Below are 27,406 nucleotides of genomic sequence, written 5' to 3'. Positions count from 1 at the left end.
TTCTATTTCTTACTTAAGTTAATTATGTTTAATTTCTATTTGTAGGTTGTACAATTGTTCTGAATTGGAGAAGCTCATTGAACAGTAACAGAAGAGACTAAATTTAGTGCTGTGATATTATTAAATTTAGTAAAATGTGCTGGATTTATCTTTAAAACATGTCATGTGTATAAGGGCTATCCAGATTTATCTTTGAAGCATATGTCATGTGTGTAAGGGCTATCCAGATTTATCTCTGAAGCATATGTCATGTGTGTAAGGGCTATCCAGATTTATCTTTGAAGCATATGTCATGTGTGTAAGGGCTATCTAGATTTATCTTTGAAGCATATGTCATGTGTATAAGGGCTATCTAGATTTATCTTTGAAGCATATGTCATGTGTGTAAGGGCTATCCAGATTTATCTTTGAAGCATGTCATGTGTAAAAGGGTTATCCAGATTTATCTTTGAAGCATATGTCATGTGTGTAAGGGCTATCCAGATTTATCTTTGAAGCATATGTCATGTGTATAAGGGTTATCCAGATTTATCTTTGAAGCATATGTCATGTGTATAAGGGCTATCCAGATTTATCTTTGAAGCATATGTCATGTGTATAAGGGCTATCCAGATTTATCTTTGAAGCATATGTCATGTGTGTAAGGGCTATCCAGATTAACCTTTCATTTCTCTGTAAATCCATCCCACTTTGGTTTAGTTGTGTTCTGGTATATTTCTTAGGAGTCCATTCTGGCATGTTTTAAAATAATTTGGCAATAACAAATTCTGTTTTAAGTGCAGCAATTAGAAACATAATTTGGTAACCCAAAATTATTACACTTCATTGAATTTAGTTTAGTTGCATACAGTCTTGTTAGGGCCTCAGTCGCTGAGTGGCCTAAATAATTCATCTAATGTATCACTAGCCTGTTAACACTGAGGTGTTCGTTCGAACCATGCAAATGGTTATATCTCAATTTCAGGTTTGCAGGATATGAAAGTAATTTTCCTTACAGATTAGCATAATATCTATCTAGGAAATATATGAAATTAAGTCCCAAGGGAAAAATTTATTTCACAGTTTCCATCTTAATTGAATGCTTGTTCCATTTAAGTGTAAATTCATTCTGTATTGTTTTGTGAGTCAACTGATCAAAATTAAAAAGTGGATGGTTGCGATCTCAAAAAAACCCTCAAACTCATTTAAATGTCCCTGTCACAATTCAGGAATCTTCACAGTCAGACTTTTGTCATATCTTAATGTTTGTGTGTAATTTAGAGAATTTTGTGTTAATGATAGAACTTTGATTGTTTCTGGTTAATTTTGTAACATTCACAACCATTATAGATCATTTCAAGCTTGGCATATTGTATAGACACCTATTGTGTGTTGCCCTCTAGATGTCTTTTGGTTACCATTGTCATTTGGTTGATCATCAACCACTGATGTCTCATTCACATAAACTCTACATCTCCTTTTATTCATAACAAAAGATATAAAATAGATAGCAGAAAATCAAGAATCTGTAAGTTTGCATTTCCAAATCCGTATTAAGATTTATATTTATTTTCATACTTAAAATTATTCAACAGAATAAATACTATACAAAGCTTAAAAGTTCAGGAAGAACTTGTTTACTCAGCAACAATTGGGAACTATTTTTTTTTATACAAATTCAATTAAACAAAGCACTTTCATATAATTCATCAGAGAGCATTAACATCCACGTCCAAAGGTGAAGGTTCAATTTCTATCTCCTGTAATGGATGACTCTGTACAGTTTGTACTTCCACCATGTTTGTATCATCTACAACCCCATCCTGTGGAGTGACGTACTGAATAACATACTGTTGGTTACCATCCGTGTTGCCATTGGAAACCACAACTTCCTGTCCATCCTGGACAATAATGGAGCCAGGGTTAACAGACAAAATCTGACCATCATCTGACTGTACAGTAAACTGCTGGGGAGCTATAGCACCCTAAAATATAAGTAGTTATGCATTCATTTTCAAATGTACTATTCTGCAAAAATGTCAAGTACTAAGTTTACAGCTGTAATATTGTCATCTGAAAGTATTTATTTTCAAAATGTACTGGTTATAACTTCTTTCAAAGTACCTAAAAAGATATGGAAGCTATGATGTGTTTAGTTGAGGAAAGAATACCTTTCAGCAAGCGACAAAACAAAGAACAATAAAAAGCATTATTCTTTTCATTTATTTGTAATTTCCTTGTTTAGACAGGTTTTTTTTATAAGCACTAACATATATCCTGTCTTCTTATAGGTACCAATTAAAAACAGTACTTAATGAAAATATTAAATATGAAACCTGAAAAAATTAATGCTAATGAATATACAGCTAATATTAAATCAGCAAAATTTAAGTCACTGGTTTTCTAAAAATCTAAACAAGGATGTTTTTTTGTAACATTTGGACAAGAGGCAAAATAATACATGTGATGTCAAATCAGTTGCAGCATGCAGCAGCAGCCTGAATCATGGTTAATCACCTACTTCAATCTATCTACTCCAATCAAACTAGACAACTAGACCAGAAATGTTGATATTGTACTTACTTGATTTTGCATACTGATAATTTGTTGTAGGATATTTACTGCTGATGCTGTTTTCTCGTCTAATAAATCTATTGGGGTATCTTAAAAATAAAACAAACACTAATTAGAGAAATCTTCAAAATAAGGTCATTTTGGCCTGTTATGGGTTTCATATAATGGGATTCTCCTAAATTACACAATATAGCATGCTCACATTTCTGGATGCTCTGATTTGTAGTTTCAAAGTAAAAAAATTCATATATTGTCATGAACATTAAGTGTAAGAATATATAAGTATTCAGTAAACAGGAGTTCATGAGCAATGGTTGTGAAAATCCACCACACTATATAGCATACTCTTAAGAAGCTTTACAACCAAATTTCAGAGGGGTATGATCAGTAGCTCTTAAGAAAAATGTGATGAAAAATTCTTACATGTCAATTAAGCGTAAGAATATATATGTATTCAGTAAACAGGCAGTTAAGCAATAGGTATAAACAAGCATCACACAGGCCATGAAGCTTGATACAAAAAATCAGAAAGCTCTGATTTTTAGTTCCTGAGAAAAATGCAACAAAAATTTCACTGAATGGACAGATGGACTCGGGAGTTAAATAAAAGGTAACTAACTTACCAGCAGTCTGTATAGGCTGTGTTATATCATTGGAAATAGATTCCTCAACTTCAACATTAGCACTATCACACTGTATCACCTGTAGAAGAATACATTATTCATTTGAAGAGCTAAAAAGAGGTAGATGTACACTAGACATCATCTGAATAGATAGGAACTAGCCATTCACAAAACATCACTGAATGCTCAGTTTAAGTGCAGTTTAGAGCTATTTCTGTATTTTATAACAAACTTGTGTACTACTTTAAAGAGTTCTTTACTGTTTTTGATCTGTGTTCATTCAAATATGAAGCTTCTGCTATAGTATGCAGCATTCAAACCATCAATTCAGTCAATCACAGTTTGAAACATATTTGTGTGTTTTTAACATTAAAGAAGTTCAATCTAGGAGAACCAATAAAATAAATGCTAAATGTTTTTGTTTAAATGAAAGAGCTGTTGAACAATTTATGCAACTTGTCTATAATGATGATCAAAAATTTAAAAAGGGGGGAGATACCAAGGAGGAAACAAAACCCAATGTAAAGAGCTAGAGAGTTTAAAGGTATCAAAACATCAATTGAATAATAAATTTATTGAGATATATTTTGTCAAAATCAATGTCCTACTACTGTAAACCAAATAATTCTTGTGATCAATTTATTTTCAAGAGTTGTAAAAAAAAAAAATAACAGTATAAATCATCTGTAAAGCTTGGAATTCTCCTTTAATACATCAAGAAAATTAGCTAATTGCGAAAATAAATTGCAGCAAAGTTGGCTAGAAAGGCATAGTAAGAAATGAAGTATCCAAAAAGATAAGTTGGCCTACAGTATATGTTATCAACTGTCTGATTGACTTAACATAAAATGTGTCCTTCAAAAATAATAGAGTACTCTCATTTGAACTTTAAAATTACTCAATTCTCTCACCTGAACTTCAGAAGAGTTTTGATCAATTCCCTGAATCTGTTGGAACTGGAGATGATGGCGAATCTTCAAATGTCTCTTCAGGTCTGACAAATTACCAAAAAGATAATCGCAGCTGAGACACCTGTATAACTGGGAATCACTCTTTGCTGGTGATTCTGACTCCTTGAACACAAACTGTTCCCCTTTGTGAGATCTGGTATAATGTATTTTCATGTAACCAATAGTGTTGGCAGAATAGTCACAATGTTGACATCCATACCGTTTTATAACATCATGAGTCTCCATATGTCTTTTTAAGTGACTTCTTTGTGTGGCTTCATAATTACATCTGAAATCAGAATTTAGTATTCATATTTTAAAATATTTCAAATTTTAAATTTTTTTTTCGTAAATTAAACTGGATTTAATCTTATTTGCAAAAATAGGTTTTATGAAAAAATAGGTTGAAATGCTTAATATTGTTTAAAACCCTTTCCATAAGTATATACACATACCAGGGTTCATAAAGGGATTCTTACTGTAAAAGTTTTCTGCTAAAGTATATACAAATACCAGGGTTCATAAAGGGATTCTTACTGTAAAAGTTTTCTGCTAAAGTATATACAAATACCAGGGTTCATAAAGGGATTCTTACTGTAAAAGTCTTCTGCTAAAAACCCTAAAAAAATTGAAGATGATTACCTTAAGATAGTGTTGATAAGGCTAAAATACAAACAAACAAAACACATCTACATAATTTTCCACTCATAAGCACTTACTTCATGCATTTAAACATTTTTCCATCTGTATGAGATCTCACATGCCACCGTAGCGCTGTCTTGGATTTGTACGGTTTACCACACTCATTACATGTGTAAGGTTTTTCATCTGTGTGACGTAACATGTGTGCCTGTAGGTTGTTCTTACTACGGCAGGAATGTGGACAGAGAGGACACTTGTAGGGCTTAATACCCTCATGGATCCAGATGTGTTTCTGTAACTCAGAATTGGCTCGGAAGAAAACTTTTTCACAGTAAGGACATTTATATGATCTTCTTCCTGAAACAAAAAAGATAAATATATGGACATAATTCAGTTTGCTAAAAAATCATAAAAAAATTGTCTCAAATCTCTATCTTATAAACTCACTAGAAAAATATTTGACTTAGATTTTACTTTAGTTTTAATTATTTGGAAGTTGTCAAATTAACAGCAATTAAATGCTTAAAACAGTCCTTTTGAAATTTACATGGTATAAAAAGTAGGTAACACAAAGTTGCAAAAATCCTTCCCCAAGTGTCATAAATATATTTTAGCTTATTTAAATGACACCTTTCAAACTTTATATTCTATTATAAAATATAACCATTACTAAATTGAACATAGGTTTTCTCAATATCATATCTTAAAAAGTAACCTTTCTTTTTTCCATACAATGTATTGTACTTACCTAATTTTCCCTGAACTTTGTGCATCTTGACCTTGTTGAGACTGGCAATTTTACAATTATCTTCTTCGGTCATGTCAGGATGTTTTTCTGCTACATGTAACTTAAATTTTCTCATGCTAAAAAAAAATGAACATTTTCACATTGATAAAACCAAAATTTTCTAAAGGAATTAATGACTACCTCTATGGAAACATTTCAAATAGATTAGTTATTCACAAAGATGTTTCTCTGATCTTTTATTTATGTTTGCACAATTATTTGGTCTTAAATTATGATTTTTCGTCTTTTTAATATATTGTTCTTGTCCGACACTATATTTCAAAAGACTTATATGCATGTTCATAAACCAGGGATGACCTGATGCTGGTCAACAAATTTTATTTGTATATTTGGGGAAAAGTTTTTAGTATTTGAAAGTGGTCTGATATATAATTTCTTTTAAAGAGCTTTTATCCATGTTGTATCATTTTTTGTGGATTTTGTGATTAATCTAAACCATGAATACCAAATGATATCCATATTTTCAATAACCAAAGAACAAATGATACCTCTACAAACTATGAACATTAAAATACAAAAAAAACCAAAGACACGCCCTATATTTTTGTTATATACCTTTGATACTTTTTAGTGGGAAGTAGGAAATAATGTTTTAAACCATCTGGTTGAACAATTATATAACTGATTCAACTTACTTGTCAAGTTTCTGTTGACAGAGAGGACATTCTAACCCCATGGCCTCCCCTAGACCTTTATGTTGTATGCTATGGTTCCAGAGCTGTGACCTACTAACGGCCACATATTCACAGTCTTTACAAGGATATACAATGGCTCTGTGTTCCTGTTCCTTGTGACTGTTTAATTCCTCCTTTGTAGCTGCCTTAAATCCACATGTTATACAAGCAAATGGTTTCTCACCTACAAAAGTCAAAGAAAGTACATGTACGATATAGGTGTGTGAATTTATCATATACATTGCACACAACAAGCAAATGGTTTCTCACCAACAAGTCCAAAAAATGATGTATGATACAAGTGTGTGTGTGTGTGTGTATTATAATTTGTTTGATCCAGTTAAAAATCAGTTTTATTGGTTTTAAGTGACTCACTGTGAAACAGAGTAATTGCTAGTGATTAGAAGTTATAACACTCTAATTTACATACATAATTAACATACAGTATTTCAGACTGAAACACCAACAATCACCAGCATTCACTGAATAATCACCAGCAAGAGTGATTTTAGCTGATCACCCTATGTGTATCTTATTCATATCAGCTATTCTACAGGTATATAAATTACACATAAGATGCAATGTATTTCTTCTAATGACTTCTCCAAAAAAATGTTTTTTTAGAAATATTACTTTTGTCCTACTGATACTTCAATTAATCAATGACTTTCCCATAATGCACAATTTCTGCAGTAGACTGATCCATTTCTTTGCCAGCGTGTTAGATCTCATCAGAAATTTTTGAAAATGTTTTATGAATTTGGAACCCATTATTTGACTTTAACATTTTTCATTGATTTTTATTTTTTGCCATGGCATTGTCAGTTTCTTTTCGTCTTATGAGTTTGAATATCTCTTTGGTATCTCTTTTACACAAAAATCAGTATGATTATGAAGTAAATATCTACAAAATTCTATGTTTAATCTATGTATATGGTATACATGAAAAAATGAGTCTAGTGTACTTTAAAAAAGCTTTAGTTGACTTAAAAAACTGCATTTAACTAAAAAATATCATATCTTTCTTTTTAATAATTACAGCCTATCACTATAACAACTTAAAATTTTCTATTTTGAAGTATGAAGTTGGATTGCTATTATTAGTCATACAGTGGGCATAATGGACAAGGTCAAAACTAGTTGCTTTCTTATTCAATAAAGAAGAATCAAAATTAAATACGCGTATATAAGTGCTGTGTAAAATCCAATTTCCATGCAAGACATAAGGAAAGGTACATTTAGGTGTGGCAATCATCATGGAATGTTTAACAAACCTGTATGTGTTCTCATGTGGTTATCAAAATCATTTTTATTATAAAACAGCTTTCCACAGAATTCACACTCTTCATGTCCAAATGTTTCTCTCATTTTATGGAAGATCTGCATGTTCATCGAACTGTATCCTAAACGATCTATTAATTTCTCCAGCTTTTCCGTTTTACTCAGGTTTTTATTGACCTCATCTTCCTCCTCACATTCAAATTCATCTGGGTCAATACTGATATTATCAACCTCACCATCTTCATTATTCCCCTGGTCAGTTTCTATATTATCGACCTCAGCATCCATACTGTTTCCCTGGTCAGGGTCAACATTATTGATTTTGTCACCCTCTGTTTTGGAAGCTTCATCAGAAACATCAAGGACAAGATCTAAATTTAAATCTTTACTAGGACTGCTAGTACTTCCATCTAGATCTTTATCAGAACTGATATCCAGTCCTAGATGATTTCTTTCTATCAATCCTTCAGATAGAACATTGGTTTCAGGTGTAGTACATGTCTCAGTTGTAACATCATTATTTATCACTATATTGTCATCCTTCACTGAAACAAGAAATAAAGAAACATATATATAATTCATAACTGCAGTGAATCTTTTTTAATCTCTCATTACAGCAAACAAAACTATAAATTTTTGCTATTAAAAGATTTGTTTAACCTAGACATCTCATTATACAAAAGGAGCTTATATATTTATAAAATATTTGATGGTGACCCTCAAAAGTAACTCATTGATTGTCTTGGCTTGATGATGATGGATGGCTGTTTAATGTTCAGTGGCAAAAATTATACAAATTCAATACGAGAACAGGTCAATGTAATATGAATATAAAACCTGCCTTGTACTAGACTAACACGCTGAGGCGAATTTTTTACATACTAACATCTACATCATTTGGTGTCTGGTCGATAGTTGATCATTGGCAATCATACCACATCTCCTTTTTCATATAGTTCACAAGCTACACGCATTATTTGTGTCGACCAGTCTTTTAACCAAAGAAGGTCAGAATAAAAAGAGTTCTAAATTAGTTTTCATTCATGTTATGCATATTGTATGATTTTGTCATATATTAATATTCAACATATTTATTGTAAATTCAGAAAACTAATGCAAATCTTCAAAAGGGGGTTGAAATACAACAGTTATTTATTCATCTCAGAAATATGCATGATGAGACTAAAAATGCAAATAAAAAAAAAATTCAATCTGAACCCTGTCACATTTGCATTGTTAAATGCATATTAATTTCTGAATTTACCATAATTATAAATATAGAAGTATGGTAGCTAGTATTACCTATAACATTAGGTGTAAATTCGTTTTCAATCGACCCAACAGAAGAATCATATTTAACAACTTCAGCATTGGTCTCTCTCTGAACTTTAGTTGGAGGTACCTGTAAACCAGAAGTCTTATCTAGAACTATTTTCATTCCCTCATCAGTTGTTTCAGTTTGTAACTTAGTAACAGTTACCTCCCCTGAGGCATTAACCTGTAAATTTGCTATGACTTCAGCAGCTTGTTCTTCTTCCAACCTTTTACTGGAATCTGGAGATATGTATTCTGTATTTTTTGCCACCTCTACTATTGACAATTCTGGTGGAAGATTTACAAATTCCTTTTCATCAGGTCCATACGAGTCATCAGGTTCTGGCAAATACATGCTGTTTTCAATACTCTTTTCAAACAATTCCTCCCACTTAAGACCTTCCACTTCCTCCTTTACATGAACACTGGACAAGTGATCACTCAGTCTAACAGAACTAAGAAACACTTCACTGCATTCACTACATTTGTACAGAATTCTATGTTTCAGGAAATGTTTTTCGAGATAAATTCTACGACTAGCAGTGTAATCACAAAGAAGGCAACTTTGTATGTTTGGTAGATCTTTTATGTCGTGTATGAATAAATGTCGATCTCTGTCAATCTTTTTCTTAAATTTCCGATTACAAACATGACACTGGTGAATGATGGTTGTTCCAGTGTTTTTCCTGCCTGACAAGAAAGTATCCAAGTAAGTCTTTCCTCTCTGTGTACCTATATGATACTTTCGGACATGGTTGATAAGAGATTTGACGGTATTGTAATCCCTCTTACATATATCACACTTAGCTTTCTGGCCGGAATGTGTTGCTTCATGCTCTAATAAATGAGTTTTGTTGACAGACTTAAAATCACAATTTCTACATTTATAAAACTGTCCTGTGTGTTTTCTCATGTGAGTATAGAGATTACCTGCAATACAGAATCAAGATATATATGCCCAGTTATTCTTTTATCAATCAAAACAAATATCAAGTGATCATATCTTATCAGCAGGATAAAAGAGTGAAGTATACTATAACTTCATGAAATATGTGTCCATAGAACACTATGCACCCCTCATACTATCAGATTTCCATGTTCAGCAAACTGTGAGTCAAACCCTAGTTTGGCATATATTTTAAGTTTACATCATAAACATGTGTACTGAGTTTAAAGTTGATGCGACCACAGCTTCATAAGAAACTACCTTTTTTACCTAACCTTTACCCATGATACAGGACAGACTAATGGACAGTTAGAACACACTAGAAAACATTATGGCCCCTACTATCCTATATGGAGCATAAAAATTCAAAGACAATTTTCCATGTAGAAATTAAACAGAAACCAATACCAGCATAGTAATTGTGCATAAAACCTTTCCATAATGGGGTTAAAGATGCCCTTAAATTTCGTAAAAGATCATCATACTATATAGCTACAGTAAAGCAATAACCAAATAACTTCAAATATAAAACATTTTTGTGTTACACATATAATTACCTTTAGAATTTGTAGAATAATTACACTTGGTACATACAAATGGTTTAAGGTCAGTATGAATGAGACAGTGTAGTCTCATGTGGGATAATGTCTTGAAGATCTTATTACACACAGTACAGGTATACAATGACAACATTGTAGAATTGATCCTCGATAGAATAGGTACTTTCTCATTCAGTTCTTGTTCTATCCTAGTCTCAACAAACAAATGGTCCACACAGCTGAGATCAACATTTAAATTTGCTTCAAATTGTCGTTTATCATCCTCATTTTTGAAGACAGGTATATCTTCAATAACAGAAGTTGGTTTGTCTGCATATACATTTTCAACATCTGGATCTGTTTTAACTTGAACTACATTTGTAGTTCTGTTCAATTTACGTTTTTTTCTTGGTTTTTGACGGTCAACCATAACGTCAAAATCTTCATCTTCTGTACTGTCACTACTGACATCTATAGCCATCTCCGTAACTTTGACATCCTCGTCTCTATCATCATCATTGTCTGATTCATCAGGTCCTGAAAAGAAAAACAAAAACAAAAAATTACTTCTTAAATAATTGAACTTTATCAGTAAAATAGAACAAAATATATGAATCAATATCACCAAATGTTTAAACATCAAACATTTTAGCATAGTATCAATAACGTTTTGAAATTCATCAACTTTAGACAAAAAGATGCTCAGTAATGATTGCTAAACATTCAGTATAGACAGAACGAGTTTGAACGACTGATTACTCAATTGTCTAAATATAACATACTTCGGCATGGAATTGGACATTGATACATGTACATTATAACTTGGGAAATAGGCTTTAACTCCGCCACATTCTGTATGTGCCTGTCCCGAGTCAGGAGCCTGTAATTCAGTGGTTGTCGTTTGTTGCTGTATATCATATTTGTTTCGTTCATGATTTTGTACATAAATCAGGCCGTTAGTTTTCTCGTTTGAATTGATTTACATTTGTCATTTCAGGGCCTTTTATAGCTGACTATGCGGTATGGGTTTTACTCATTGTTGAAGGCCTTACGGTGACCTATAGTTGTTAATTTCTGTGTCATTTGGTCTATTGTGGAGAGTTGTCTCATTGGCAATCATACCACATCTTCTTTTTATATTTGGTATCTGAGAAACTTTTATTATTTTGAGTTACATGTATTTTATAAATGTAATAATTTCATTTAAAAAAAATAGTTTTAATACAAACCTTTTCATCATAATAATCTTTAGAAATGTTTTTTTATCAGCACAAAGAATAGATAATAGAAAATATGATTTTATTTTATAAAACAACAATGCAATATAATACTGCTAGTCCTACATGATTAACCAAAATGAAAGTTAAAAGTAAAACTGACCTGAATCTCCAATAGCTTGTTTCTTTGTAATGTCTACATAATCAGATGATCCCATGCACTTGTGTGTGTTAAAAAATCTCTCTTTAGTGAATTTTCTCTTACAACGTCTACAAGTTAATCTGCCATCAGCACCTGAAATATAGGAAAAATCTATGTGAACATTTTAATCTGAGCAATTTTGGCTCAAATTGGCTGTAAACTTAAGCACTTATTGTTGAAATTAAAATGTGAAAATTAAAGTCACAGTAGTTCTGGTTTTGTTTTCTGGAAATTGACTGATAAACTATGAGTGACTATTTTTAGTCGATCAGTCTATGGGTTTTGCATTTGCATCTAATTTTTAATGATGATGCATTGGTGTTTAGTTTCCAGTGGCAAATGTTACGTGCAAATCTGGAAGAAAACATATTCATGTGATAGGAATATGAATGCTGCATCATACTAGTACATCACGCTCATACAAAATTTTAACACGCTTGTTCACAAGATATGTCATCCTACAGAGACAAAATATTCCAACTCTAAGCAGACCAGTTTTGATCAGCAAATACCAATTTGAAGTCTTTGGTTGGACCTAGCCGGGTTTATGAATTTTAAGTCTTTGGTTGGACCTAGACAGGTTTATAAATTTGAAGTCTTTGGTTGGACCTAGACAGGTTTATAAATTTGAAGTCTTTGGTTGGACCTAGCCAGGTTTATAAATTTGAAGTCTTTGGTTGGACCTAGACCGGTTTATAAATTTGAAGTCTTTGGTTGGACCTAGCCAGGTTTATAAATTTGAAGTCTTTGGTTGGACCTAGCCAGGTTTATAAATTTGAAGTCTTTGGTTGGACCTAGTCAGGTTTATAAATTTGATGAATTCTTACATCCATGACAATGTAATGATTAATAAGTACTATCCGTATTATCCCCTATATACTTAAATCAATTTTTAGCCAATATAAACAATTCATATTAGTTAAAATCGCCCTCTATAAGCAAACCTCTTTCTGGAGAAGTTGATTTTTCTTTTTCTACGGGTAGGTCTGCTGTAGGTTTTGATGTCTCTGATTTCTTTGGTCTTCCTCGCTTCTTTCCTATATAAAGATAAAGATCCATTGATTGATTGATTGTTTGTGTTTTAATGCCACTTTCGGCACTAATGGCTTTATTGTGGTGACCCCTTTTCAATGGCTGAGAAAGCCAGAGTGCCGGTATAGAATCACTGACCTTCAGTAGGAAAACTGGCAATCCTTGTCAATTAAGATAGGAGTCAAAAGCATCTGCCATGTGAGGGCTTCCAACTCACAACCTCAGTGATAAATAAAGATCCAAAGACATACTTTGTATTACAGGATCATGAACATTGTCATTTCAACTAAAATATCTACTGCAGTAATTTCAGGCATTAATAAAATTTATTTTGGAAATTCCTCTAAATTTAGCCTGCAAAGGATAGATGATAATACAAACTATCATTCAAATGAGCCAATTTCTTTCCAAATTTGTAATTCTTGATAGGAACACAAATTAATTCCAAGTAATGTGTTAAATTGTACATAATTTTTTTCTTAAGTCAAGAAACCCTTTCTATGACTTCTAAGTTAGAATGTACTCTTATATACAACACATATAGTACACCTAAAATATTTTTTGCATTACATACTTATCTAACAATGTCTAATACAATGCTCCACTGGGCGCAGCTTGATACGACCGCAGAGGTCGAACCCTGAACAGTTGGGGCAAGTATGGACACAAAATTCAAGCTTGATACAGCTCTGAATTTGGATTGTGAATAAATATTTGACACAGCATAGGTTTCTGACACAGAATGAATGTGGTCTAAGAACTAAAAAAAATTTAATTTACCTATTCAAGCCATATCATTATTATTTGCTTTTATATATAAATCAGAAATAACCAATTTAAAATGGAAAATTTTAAAGAAAAAAAAAATCCCCCCCCCCCCCCCAATTTTTTAAACCCCCTTATGATTCCTCACCCCAAAACTCAATCCCAGCCTTCCCTTTGTGGTATGGAACCTTGCAGTACAATTTCAGAGAGATCCATACACTTGAACACAAGTTATTGTCTGGAAACTAGAAAAATGCTTATTTTTGGCCCCTTTTTTTGCCCCTAATTCCTAAAATTTTGAGGCAATTACCCCCAAAATCAATCCCAGCATTCCCTTTGTAATATGGAACCTTGTGGTACAATGTCTGAGAGATCCATACACTAACACACAAGTTATGTCTGGAAGTTACAAAAATGCTTGTTTTTGGCCCCTAATTCCTTAACTGTTGGTACCATAACCCCCAAAATCAATCCCAACCTTCCTTTTGTGGTATTGAACCTTATGGTAAAATCTTATAGAGATCCATTCACTTAAACTAAAGTTAGAGTGCGAAAACCAATGTGTCTTCAGACGACGACACCGCCGCCGTCGTACCAATATACGACAGAAATATTTGTTTGCGGTCGTATAAAAACAAGAATGTGTCCACAGTACACGGATGCCCCACTCACACTATCATTTTCTATGTTCAGTGGACCGTGAAATTGGGGTCAAAACTCTAATTTGGCATTAAAATTAGAAAGATCATATCATAGGGAACATGTGTACTAATTTTCAAGTTGATTGGACTTCAACTTCATCAAAAACTACCTTGACCAAAAACTTTAACCTGAAGCGGGACAGATGAACAAACGGATGCACAGATTGAAAAACATAATGCCCCTAGGTGGGGCATAAAAATCTATATTAAAGCTAAAATAGTGATGTATCCTGTTTTTCATTTTTCATGATAAAAAACATTTCGAGATTGTTTTGGAGCTTACAGTGACAAAACTATGTCAAATATGATAATCTTGATAATATCTTGATATAGTCAGATCAAATATTTCTAACATTACAATACATTTGATACTACTTAGTAACTGTAAAATCAATTTTGTGATTCTAAAATCATATATAAGATAAATCTATCTAAAAATTTTGAGAAAAATTTGAACATATAATACCTGTGTATGGCTTTGCCTGAGCAGGTGGTAATTCTAATACAGAATTAGTAGAATTAGAATCAAATGTTGAGAAAGTCGCATTCTGTAGATCTGTCAGCGTGAAGGTACCATCCATTAACCTTTGTGTTATTTCATCTTGGTCTGTTCCAGGCTGTATGATTATTACCGTCTGTTCTCCAGTGGATTCATTCACAAGGGTGGCTGCATTGTCTACTTCAGTTACTAGAAAAGAAACAATAGTGTATACAAATTGCATTTTTCAAGTACATCAAGTTCAAACTAAAAAAACATACACAAACAATGTCCCATGGTAATGCTTGGGGTAACCTTCTTCGGTCAACTTAGTAACAAGTCAAAATTTAGTCTGTGTATGATTCAGTTACAGAACTAAAAAATACCTAGAAAAAATGTTTTTAGTTTGAGGTTTTAACGATGCTTCAATTCATTCAAGTCCATTTAATAAATGAAATTTTTACATGAATGAATTTAATCTGAACATATAATCAACTGAATAGTTTTTTTGACAGTAAGTGTATAATTGAGAGTCAACGTCTTCCTAGGTTTATATCTTTAATTATAATGATGACTGATACCTGAAATGTATATATACATGTATATATACACAGTACATTATTAAATGATTACTGGTAGTTATCTCCTCTTCTGCAGGGGACAAGTTTTTTACAATACAAAGAAAACTTAAAACAAATTAAAACTGGTCTATAAGAAAATAAATTAAAACAAATTAAAACTGGTCTATAAGAAAATAAATTAAAACAAATTAAAACTGGTCTATAAGAAAAATAAGTCCATCTTAAGGAATGTTCTGTTAGTCTTCTGAACACAGATAAAACTAAATGCATGTAGTCCTATCACAATTTTTCCAATAAAAAGTCTCTACAATCATTTAGTAATGTCTAAATATAGTTCATTGATCAGTTTCTGATTCAGCATTGTTCTATTCTGTTGTATTGCGGCGGCTGGGTATGTGTGGTGTCAATAGCTCCTTTTCCCCAGCTTTATTGTGTGGCTGAAGAAGGGATAGATCATGTGGGATCCAAGTAATAGCAGGCTCATCTGGTTCAGGGCTGTGGTGGTATAACTGGTCCAAATCTAGTTGTGGAGGCTGTTGAATAGTCTAAGTTGCCTGTTTCAGAGTTGGGGTTGTGGTAGGTGTTTCACTCAATGTGGCTGGTTGATTTTGGTTTCTTGGTGGCGATGACGGTACAAACATCTGGGGCACCTGTAGCAGTGTCGTCTTAGAAGGAGTTGGAGATTCCAAGATTACTTCCTGGTGATGTACTGTAGTGGGAGCCATCAAAGTACCTTGTGTTTGGGTGCTTTGTAAAGGAGTGAACTTTCAAAGGTGCTGGCGGTTACGGATAGTAACTCGGCCTGTGCAATCTACACAGATAACATACTGGTGGTATTGCCGTACTTCACTGACAGTTCCTGTGCATTCTCATCTCCTTGGGTGGTTGCCCACTAAGTTTTGTATATACGCATGATCTCCAACCTAGTGACAGAAGGTGGTGAGTGTGTTAATTCCACCGTTCATGTTCCCTCAAATGCCGTTTAGCAAGTGCCATCTATCGATGAGACATCAACTCATTCCATGTTTCGTGAGGAGAATACAATGTATCTTCTCTCATATACACAAACTATAGAGTTATGAATCATTGTTCTAAAATGCAACTTAGTAGGATTTCGCTATGTCCATTAGTCTACTGTTGGGGATCACACATTCTATCTTGTACACCTTGCCAAACATTTCTAGGAGACAAGTTGTTTCTATCAATTTATCCTAAATTGGAAATGAAGATAAAAGGATATTTGTACCAAAATAAGAGAGAAAAACTTAAATGACTATGGGTAAACTGATGGAAAAAGCAAATTGAACATGAGCTGAAGCAAAGTTAATTATTGTATGATTCAACGGTATATCTAAATTTAGATTATTTCTTACTAGTAGGAAATTCTTGAGGTAAATTTGCTTCAATCACATCTGTAAGCTGGCCTTGATTCCCTTGGCAGTCTTTCTTGTGAAGTATAAAAGAATCAATTTCATTAAAGGTCACCTGACAGGTTCCACATATAAAGGTATCCATTGGCATAGTTCTATGCTATCTGAAAAAAGAAAAAGAAAACCATTTGCAAAGCTGCATGAAGACCTTGTTAACTGTAATGGTATTATAGAGTTACTGGAAGAACTTTTTTTCTGATGTTTCTATTGTACATGTAGTTTCTTTTATTTTCTTAGTACCTTTAGTTATTCAACTGATGAAGATTAAAAGAGGGAGAGTTGAGATAAAAAAAAAACCAGTTTTCATCCTGCTAAATTATGATCTTTATGCCTGTCCCATCCAGAATATCATCAGTGTTGTTTTAACTTATGTCAGTACCTACCAGTAAATGTTTTTGTCCTTAAAGGAATTTGATGTGTTTAGGTAGATCTTTGATAATGACATCATAGTCTCTTTTAAGTTTTAAATTTATTCTAAAGTCCTCTCAACTCCAGGCTTTTAAGAGCTTGATATATAAAATGAATAAATATTTGTCTATTGTTGAAGACTCAATATTGACCTATCAATGTCTATTGATTTTTTGTGTTATAAGGTGCCGGTCTTTTTTATGTATACTCTATATCTCCTTTTAATCAACTTTACCGTCATGACTGGGATTTTTTTTTTTATGTGCAATATGTAAAGGATTATACTACATTTACATTGAAGATTCTTCTCGATTCAAAGATAAAATAATTAATTATATAGTCCTTAATTGGACAATGAATGATAGAACTTATACATGTATAAATGCAATATATTGATATTTCTTGAAAGGGATAAATTTAGTAAATAAATATATATCATCAAGGACCGCCCATTTGGGGAGAGCTTTCTGGATAACACTGCAGTCCTGTGCTTCACTGATTGGTAGATACTCTTTGTAATAAATATTTTTTATAAGATGGATCAAAATTAGGTTTAAATTATAAAGGGGCATAACTCTAGAACGGTTAAAGTGACGCTACCAAAATTCATACTTGATCTGTGTTTTGTAGGTAATAAGCCTTGTGTATAAGTTTCATAACATTTGGTTGAGGCAAACTTAAGTTAGAGAACGGAAACTAAAAATTTTGCAATTTTTCCATTTATAAAGGGGCATAACTCTAGAACGGTTAAAGTGACGCCACCAAAATTCAAACTTGATCTGTGTTTTGTGAAAATAAGCATTGTGTATAAGTTTCATAACATTTGGTTGAGGCAACTCAAGTTAGAGAACGGAAACCAATTTTGGGACGTACGGACGGACGTACGTACGTACGTACGTACGTACAGACGGACAAGGGTAAAACTTAATGCCCCCACCGCTACGGCGGGGGCATAAAAAAATAGAATGCTTAATGCACTGAATTTTTTACTACAGGGTTGAAATGTAATAGGGTCAGTGTAGGAGTTCAGTGTGAATCTATAGTGTGTAAATGTAAACAAGGCTGGTGAAGGGCCCAAAATGCAACATGACCCTATGTTTTGATTATTGCAAAAGATGGGCTACATTTGGACTTTAATGAAAGATATATGAAAGCTTCTGATTTCCAAATAAGGTAAACCAGGTATATATTTCATTCAAGAAATAGGTTTGCGTTGAAGACAACAGATTTTTTACTGAAATTACCCCTATAGCCCTGTCCTATTCTGCATGTTCTGTAGGAATTTTGGTGCAAAGCCTCTTTACGTTGTATTTCAGAACACCCTTATATTTTATAATTGGTAATGTGATTCATCTTTTAGTAAGAGTGTTCAAGTTATTTCCTGTTGGCTGCAATCAATTTCTTTATAGCCGAGCTAGTTACTTATATGTTATATAAGTTATGTTTATACATAGTTTGATTTCCATTACACTCAGTAGTCATTATTTTAGGATTTTCCCAGGATTTTTTGTTTTCTTTACTATTGAGAAGAAGCAGATTTATTATCATATCTTAATCAGCTACATGTGAATTTATCAGGTGTTCTTAGCAGGGTGGTTTAATTACATCAGTTCCATTACAAATATACATGTGTTGTTAATTAGTGACCACTTGTGGCATCTGGCTTTCTTTTATCCTTTGTTTGTTTGCACATAAACTTTGGTGTAGTTTAGCTCCTCACATTTAGGAATATCCCATTAAGGGCATCCAATACAGTTTCAAGGGAGTTAACTCTTTGCGCGACGTTAAGCGTTCGAATTCCCACAAAACGTCACTTTCTGCGGGACGTTATGCCTGTAATTTTCCCTAATTAGAACGATATATTGTACAATCGATGCACCAATTTATGTTTCTCATGCATGCTAACTTCTACACCATTAAGATTAGTGCATTTGATTCTAACAGGATAAAAGTTTAATAAAATTATTAGAAATTAAACACATTACTGTTTCTGTTGTTCCTCATTTTTCTGTGAGATCTTCAACAAAATATCGTATAGACGTCGCGTACGGTGTTGGTGTTAGTTTTGGTAACGTTAATTTGACGTTATTTTTCATGCATTGTACAAATAACGGATCATAGCGTCGTAAAAATTTCATTTCGTGCAGCTCACCACATAATTTGTATGAGCTGTTTGCTTGACTTGCTACGTATAGAACCGAAAAGCAAAAGCAGCACATATTTCTTAAAGTGCAGATAAATTATATTTATTAATACAGTATCACCTTGAAGCAAAGATATTTTCTCTTTCTTTTGATTGTAACAGGATATTTTTATTTTTTTTAAACCACTGTCTTTACTGCTGCTTTCTTGTATCCGCTTTTGATAGTTTCTGGATAAAAATGTTATTAGTTGAAGCGTTTATTTCATTACCTGTATTAAAGGTTGAGTATGACTATTGTTGAAAGCAAATTCAAAATTTACAACAACAAACATAATTTAATCTTATTTCTTGCCCGGCGCGGGACGTTTGCGCTTTTTCATATCACATTTGCGCTTTTTTTAATGGAAATTTGGCCTTCAATTCATATAGGACATTTGCGCTTTTTAAATGTGGACATTTGCGCTTTTTGTATAGGACATTTGCGCTTTTTGTAAAGGACATTTGCGCTTTTACAAAAGTTTTTTTATGGTTAAAAGTTAAATAGTCTTTCCATATCACATTCGTGTTTGAACAATTTTGCTCTTGAAAGTTGTCCTGACTGGTATTTCGCCCTCATTTCAAATATATATTCTTGTCTGTATTTCTCAATTCTTGACTGAGACGCCTGTTCATTAATATATCGAATTTTAATGTTATAAACTGTTGTACAATGATAAAAAACCATTGTGACATAGACATTTTTTACCGTACCTGTCTCTATAATCTTATACTTTTATGTTTAAGACTGTGTCAATGTTAACTAGCTAACGACAAATACAAGTTGAATTTATTTACGTATCTCATTAAAATGTAGACGATTAAGTCCCAGGTTAGGGGGAGGGTTTGGATCCCGCTAACAAGTTTAACCCTGCCACATTCTGTATGTATGTGCCTGTCCCAAGTCAGGAGCGTGTAATTCAGTGGTTGTCGTTTGTTTATGTGTTACATATTTGTTTTTTGTACATAAATTAGGCCGTTAGTTTTCTCGTTTGAATTGTTTTACATTGTCATTTCGTGGCCTTTTATAGCTGACTATGCGGTATGGGCTTTGTTCATTGTTGAAGGCCGTACGGTGACCTATAGTTGTTAATTTCTGTGTCATTTGGTCTCTTGTGAAGAGTTGTCTCATTGGCAATCATACCACGTCTTCTTTTTTATATTAAAGTTAAAAAGCGTAAATGTCCAGTCAATTTACTACAGGTGTATCAAAATCAAAATTTAAAGCGTAAATGTCAATAGTGTTTGAAGCGCAAATTCCTATCGTGTTATGTGTGAAAAAGCGCAAACATCCTGTGCAGACTACACGAATGAATTTTATTTTTACAGGACATTCGGTCTGGTAAACAACCTAGCTTTACCAGACCGAATGAAATTTTACCTGACCAATTTTTTTTACATCTAATTGTATATTATCCGACAAAATACAACAATCTTATGACTTATTGTGCCCTACTCCTCTCCAAAATGCACAAAAACAAAATCATGTGACAAAGAGTGTATACATGTATTTTGATGAAAGTTGTGCACAATTGCTTGAATGCATTTCAGTGATAAAGAAAAGTAATGTCACATTTTATTGGATTTTGACATGAAAATTATTTGTGAACAAAAAATTTTGAGTTTCTGTATAAAATATTTCCTGTATCTTCTTTCATTTTCATATATCTTTTGGTTTTCAATTCTAGTGTTTATATTTCATAGCTGTATTTTGTGAACCTGCTTGGATTTTTTTTATGTTTCTATTGTATTTGATCGGCAAACCCGGAAATTGACCTTATCCGTTCCCGGAATCTGATCCGGTATTGTTTATTTCCGGTTGATGGCAGCCATTGTTGTTTTTGTCAGTCAGATATATTTTTACTCGGATTTACACATTACTTGTATGCGATTTTCGGCATAAAGCTAGCGGTTGAACAAAATAAACATCGCTGTCATGAATAATAAAGATGAGAATGAATTTTGAGATCGTTTGGGAATTTTGCCCCCAAAATTGGGAAAAATGTAGGGTTTTTAAAAAAATTCACGAAGAATATAACACCGGACATTCGGACCGGAATTCAACAAAATTTTACCAGACCGATCCATTATTCACCGGATTTGTCCGACGGTCCGACGTATTTCGTGTAGTCTGCCTGTGCCCAATTTGCCATCTGCATATACAAAAGGAAATCTAATCTCAACTATGAACAAGTAAACCGATACAGTATATATATAAAAAATTATAAAAAAAGTTATGGTTTTGCATGAGATATTTTCGACGTAGGGCACTACATGTCAAGTTATACAGAACGTAACGTCAAAACGAGTAAAAAAGCATGATGTGACATTATGACTTGACAAAAGTAGTCGCTGACTGTGACGTTAATACTTTCGACATGTAGTCGAAAATGGATTCAAATAAATTTCTGAAATATATATTTAAATGTTTATATATAGTATTTTTTGTGCTATTGTAATTTCAAAAATTCCCCCGCCAAAACTGTATTATATGACATATCATATTTGTAACAAAATTGTAAAAAACGGCGTTTTGTGACATTTTGACTAGACACAATTAAAAAGCTCGCGTTTATTTTCTTTTTTAATATTTTCCCTTGAAACTTCGACTTATTTCTTTTTTCTTTCACTTGAAAAACATCTTTTCACGTTTAAATAAATTTTCATATCGTAGAAAAGACCGCAAATGCCTATTGTTTTTCATTAGACACTTGACAAATACGCCGAAACGTCAAAAAACGGCAAATGTGACATTTCAACGGATTTGATAAAATTAACAATTTAGGACATAATTTAAACAATATCTAATTTTAGAAGACATAGAAAGTTTTATAGGTATTGTATAATTTTTACACTGAAAGGGTGGATATGTAAATTGTGATTTGAGTCTGCAGCATTCGTTCGAATTTTGAAGAGCTCTTTATGAAATGAGAGATTTGGGTTTTGTGACAGAAATAAAAATTTCCAATTACCATAAATTCTGCCACGATACTTTGAAATATTGTAGCAAAACTTTTTCTTTTTTTTTTCCTTGTCATATACGGAATAAAATGATATATTAATTTCGGAATAATCTATTTGAATTATTTTTTAATATCACTCTTAACTTCTCTCCTATTCATATTTTTTTTTACAATTTTCGGCTTGGCCACAAAACAAAGTGAACTATTCGTTCTGGTCAGACGCGTCCAGTTAACGATTACGTCATAAATAAAACATACGCCATTAACACAAAAGACTGCTCTTTCTAGGGATATAGCAATCTCAAGACGACTGACCCTTTCGGTGTTGCTAATATAATGCATGTCAATTATCATTTTTATTATCATTCATCATACATGATCAAATTTTGATTTGAATCCGATTTTCTGACATTTTATTACAGCGCAGAAAACCAATGATTTTTTTAAAAACTAATACCGAAAGTTTAGGTACATGAAGAAGTAACGGAACAATTTATTCCATTTATTATGTTAAATAAATAATGGTATGCCGCTAATATTTACAATGATACAACTTTTATAAAAGAACAAAGTTCCAATTTCCTCCGCGTTGCACGTATTTTATCCAACAAAATGCAATAACCAATTTTTTTTTTCTTCAAAACTTTTTACAAATATGTTAGAAAAATGGCGGATTGACAGCAAATACAATGCAATTTCCAATATAATTAATATTTCCAAATGGCATAACTCTTTTAAAAAATAGTTGATAGGCACTGATTTTCGAACGTGTCCATACGATATAAATTTTATAAAAATCTGGCAAGAATTGTACACTTGAAAAATTCAATAACCCCCCCCCCAAAAAAAAAGCATTAAATACTGAGGAGAAAGTATATAATAGTACAAGATTATGAATGCTTTAAGAAGTGACTTGCTTTAAAATCGTAATTTGGGAGTTGGGAGAAGAATAAAAAGAAACAAAAACAAACCCAAAGTTATGGAGGATGTATAGGTAACATGTTCAGTCTTCCAGATATTAATTCAACCGTTTTTGCCAAATCAAAAATTCTGAAAAATTCTGAAAAATTTCATGATTATGGTACAATTTCTCTGTCTGGTAGAAGCCTCCTTTAGCAAATTGAAGATTCTGCTTTATAAGATTTTTTTTTTCTGACAAGTTCCGTTTGCAGGAAAAGACCTCATGTAAGCAATGGTAAGTAACCTTTGTGCTGTGATCTAGTGAAAATAAGTATGTACAAGTGAACTTTATAACTGGTTAAAAACAGTAGGAGCCTCCAAATTTTATTCAACTGTAATCATTGACCCGAATAAAAGTTTGATTTTATTAATACATTTAAATTCTTAAAAGTGTTTAAAACGTGAATAAAGGATTTTAAGGGGTATGATAATGAAACAGCAGCCCACCAAACAAAACAAAACAAAAACATCTAGAGGTCAACATATGGTATAAAACAATACACGAGTGTGTACAGTACATGTACCTGCATGTCAAGTTCTAAATTGCCGCGAGTCTTTAAATTTTAAAAGCCGTAAAAAATATCAAGTCCGTAATAACTTGAGATGTTTCTAACTTGGACCACAAACAGAGAGAGGTATTTATGATTCACGATTTTATTTCCGAAAACAATATTACCAATTTATAGGTAGCTCTTTATAAGCAATATTTATGCATCTGAAAAATGTCGCCGATAACTTGCAGAGATAATTTGCAGGAGACGTCGAAATTGTCTGCCAGCGACGTCGTGCATTTTCGCGCTAACGTTGAGGTTATCAAGGGGAGACGCAATTTTTAGGATAAATTGCGTTTATCTTCGAATCCAGCACGGTGACATATATTTTTTATTTGAGATTTGGAGAAAGCATGACAAAATCAGTTAATGTAGAAAAATGTGAAAAATGACATTTTCAGAACTACCCTATTTCCATATTTTTAGGTTAAAAAATATGCCACTTTGAGCATCTTGTCCGCAATGTCAAGCAAGGCTTGGATAATTATATAGTCATTCTTGTAGGGATTTATTTTTTTCCTTATTGTCATTTATCACAGCTTCAGATTGAAACCAATCTTATTAATTTACGACGAAGAATATCTACTCCAAAAAATTTATAACATTGCCTAACTTTTTTACAAAATTGCACAAATCCCCAATTTTCAGCCTCAATTTTCTCGAAAACAAGCACGGTGACCTATGTTTTATTGTGTGTTTTTTGTTATAACTTGCCAAGGCCTACAACATATTTCAAAATTATGAAAATGACATTATATCGAGAAACTGTATCGGATGCCCTTAAGTAGTTGTATATTGTAAACCAGTACATGCTGCCTTTAGTGTCCAGTTTTTTCAATGCAGATTAAGCAGTTAAAAGAATAATTTTTGCTCAAAAAGTGGCTTAGCTAAAAACTTACCTCCCACCAACCCCAACCTTACACCTTCAATATTGCCATGACAGGGGAATCAATCTCAGCACAGTTTATATAAGATTCTTATTGATTTTTCTGTATATGTATATGTTACAAAAGTGCTTAAAAATTTCATTCCAACGCCAGTTCATATCAGTAGATCTCAGCAACCAGTAGTGCAAAAAGTACTTTTAGGAGCTATGTTGGATTGGTGTGATGTCAAGCCAGGGGTCTATACTTTGCTACTTTTCAGTACGCATATGTACATAGGCTGCTGGTTTAGGCATGGATCAGATAAATAACCTCAGCATCTGAAACAAGTCCATCATGTTTGGACATTTATGAAATTTTATCACTGGTTGTTTCAAAAATTTCACTCATCCCCCAAGAATTTCTGGGGATAAACTGTCAAATTTCATACAAATTCATTCCAACACCAATTCAACATCAACACTACTTGGCTTCCTCATAGCCACATACTAGGCTTCCTCATAGCATCATTATAGGCTTCCTCATAACCTCATAGGCTTCCTCAGACATAGCCTCATAGGCTTTCTGATAGCCTCATAGGCTTCCTGATAGCCTCACGCATTTATTTGGAACCATAGATCCAATTGGATTGGTGTGATGTCAAGCCAGGGGTCTTTACTTTGCTACTTTTCAGTACGCACATAGGCTCTTGGCTTAGGCATGGAGCAAAAATTTTAATTTTAGCTGAGTAGATTTGCAATCAATTTCTTTATAGCCGAGCCTTTCATTTTATCAAATTTGATTAAGAACAAAATTTTAACAATTTGTTAGAACATTTAAAACTTTTGAAGCAAACATATAGAAATACTGCCTATGATTGAATGGAATAAAGACAACAGCGAATTTATACACATAAAATTTATCAGGGAACCAGGTGATTGTTATAATTTTCAGATGCTTGGAATGTTGCATAGTCATTCTGCTGAATATTTGTATTTCATTACATACAAGTAGATTTACAGTGCAGTTGGTCGAGGGTAATTAGTAATTGGTGGGTCGATCTGCTCTTTTATTAAAATTATCATAGATGACTTTCATTTTCGTGTATTTTCCCGTTCATTTCCTATGTCACAATGCTTCTGTTATTACGTCATAGTTTAGTTATACACTATTGTTTAATAATGTCATTTACGCCGATTGACCTCAGGTCAGCCAGCATAAGCTTAAGTCATTCATGAAAACAACACATCAAGACTGGTCAATAAAATAAAAGTAAAGAACAGCTGAAATAATTTTGATACTCAATCTTCCAATTAGTTCATTTTCCCATACAAATTTTACCTCAGAATATCCTACGATATGATTTCCCCCTAAATGTCTCCAAGTTAACTGAGGCAGTTTTTTGATAAAAAGAAAAAATTAAAACTTGTCTATTGCAACTAAATGTACAACAAAAATTTTACTCTGATGATTTTTCTGTCAAAAATTTTGTGGAGACCAGCCCAGTCCTAGAGTCATTCCATTCAATCATGCATTTGTTGACATAACTAGAAACGAGTGAACTTATCAAGCAAGAGGAATAATATGAGGCAGGCGTTACCTGTGAAAGGGGACAAAGTCTGTATACATTAGTTTTTTTAATTCAAGCATATTTTAACTTCAGAATCTGTTAAAAAAGAAACAGAAATACGGAAGCGTTTCCGACATTGGTCCTGTTGTGACATCATTTTCAATGTAAACAAAGACACGCTATCATCAGTCATCACGTAACGTTTTTTTTTAATATCAAAGAATAATTTAAATGAAATTGTTATTGTGCTTCTTCCTATATTTTACTAGACTGATAAATATATATTTTACTCAAAGTCTAGTGACAAACGAGACCAGAAGAAAGAAAGAGATTTCTGCGCAGATGCGGGAAACTAAAAAAAGTCTGACAAAAAGTAACAGATTTTGAGTTCATTAGAAGATTGATTTTTTTGTTTTTTTATGATTTTCTACCGTAATTGGGGATTGACTTCGTCCCCATCTTAACAGCCAGCATGCAGCATGGTATAGCAACTTACAAACTCTGTCTCCATAAACCCTAGCTCAGCATTTAGTATTGGTAGTTTGAATATTTCATTGTTTACATTTTCAGGCTTATTTGGTTGGATTTACTTTGATCTATTGTATTTCTCTTTTCATCTACAATTTTTGCCAAATCTCACGCATTTGCTTATGAAAACTTGACAGCCCTGTTATTTGGTAATGCATGAACCATAGAAATAAGCAGAGTACCAATGAGCTCCGGTTCAGAAGTTACCCTGAATAAAATTTTAATTTTGTAAACAGTTAAAACTTTAAGCCCGAAATTAAGGGGGATTTAACCTCCCTACTCAGTACTGTAGCAGAAACTGGTTATTGTCGATTTTGGCAATAGGGACGACTAAGTTACAATGATTCGTACTCTTTCTCAAACAATTCAGCGATGAAAAGTCAATCAACTTTAGATTTAAAATGCAACACATGATGATTCGTCTGCTTGTTTACATACACAGGATCCGAAAACATGCTTTCGTAATTTTTGACAAGTGGTTAACTGAGCTAGCTGTTTTGTTGGCGAATCTATTATAATTATTCAATGTGTATAACCTGTTTTTATTCTTGTAGAAATATTGAGTTTTACATATTCATTTGTCTTGTCTCATCTGTGACTTAAACATAAAAAAATCCTGCTAGGTGACAAGGATAGCGGCTGGCAAAT

The 27,406-nt window shown here is 32.8% G+C and overlaps 2 protein-coding genes across 3 annotated transcripts in view; one reads left to right on the top strand and one right to left on the bottom strand.

Annotated features, from left to right (window-relative positions):
- Positions 1-137, top strand: part of LOC127701482 (neurochondrin-like) — a 40,948-nt gene extending 40,811 nt beyond the window's left edge. The window contains exon 19 of the mRNA XM_052205358.1: positions 46-137. Coding sequence (XP_052061318.1) covers positions 46-88 — 43 coding nt within the window. The 3' untranslated portion in view covers positions 89-137. The remainder of the gene's footprint in view (positions 1-45) is intronic.
- Positions 138-1,508: 1,371 nt separating this feature from the next.
- On the bottom strand, positions 1,509-27,406 carry LOC127701474 (zinc finger protein ZFAT-like). 2 transcript variants are annotated; one of them, XM_052205345.1, is made up of 15 exons: positions 27,295-27,406; positions 16,680-16,840; positions 14,714-14,935; positions 12,694-12,786; positions 11,711-11,842; positions 10,349-10,867; positions 8,834-9,775; positions 7,525-8,076; positions 6,212-6,434; positions 5,517-5,632; positions 4,846-5,125; positions 4,088-4,415; positions 3,177-3,255; positions 2,563-2,642; positions 1,509-1,964 (listed from the first exon to the last, which is right to left on the bottom strand). In XM_052205345.1, exons 2-15 carry the CDS (start codon positions 16,825-16,827, stop codon positions 1,689-1,691), a joined length of 3,990 nt encoding a protein of 1,329 aa, XP_052061305.1. In that variant the 5' UTR covers positions 16,828-16,840; positions 27,295-27,406; the 3' UTR covers positions 1,509-1,688. The 2 variants fall into 2 exon arrangements, with proteins under 2 accessions (XP_052061305.1, XP_052061306.1); XM_052205346.1 differs by lacking the exon at positions 27,295-27,406 and adding an exon at positions 27,110-27,224.

The sequence above is a fragment of the Mytilus californianus genome, unplaced genomic scaffold, assembly GCF_021869535.1.
Source record: "Mytilus californianus isolate M0D057914Y unplaced genomic scaffold, xbMytCali1.0.p SCAF_5, whole genome shotgun sequence".
Lineage (NCBI taxonomy): Eukaryota > Metazoa > Mollusca > Bivalvia > Mytilida > Mytilidae > Mytilus > Mytilus californianus.
This window is presented reverse-complemented; position numbering and strand designations above follow the sequence as displayed.

Bases quoted from the DNA above. Each gene is read 5' to 3' on its own strand.
- LOC127701474 (XM_052205345.1), bottom strand. From the start codon at position 16,827: ATGCCAATGGATACCTTTATATGTGGAACCTGTCAGGTGACCTTTAAT. The intron at 11,843-12,693 runs GTTTGCTTATAG...CCTATATTTCAG, and splicing joins ATCAACTTCTCCAGAAAGAG to GTGCTGATGGCAGATTAACT. The intron at 8,077-8,833 runs GTAATACTAGCT...TTCTTGTTTCAG, and splicing joins ATTTACACCTAATGTTATAG to TGAAGGATGACAATATAGTG.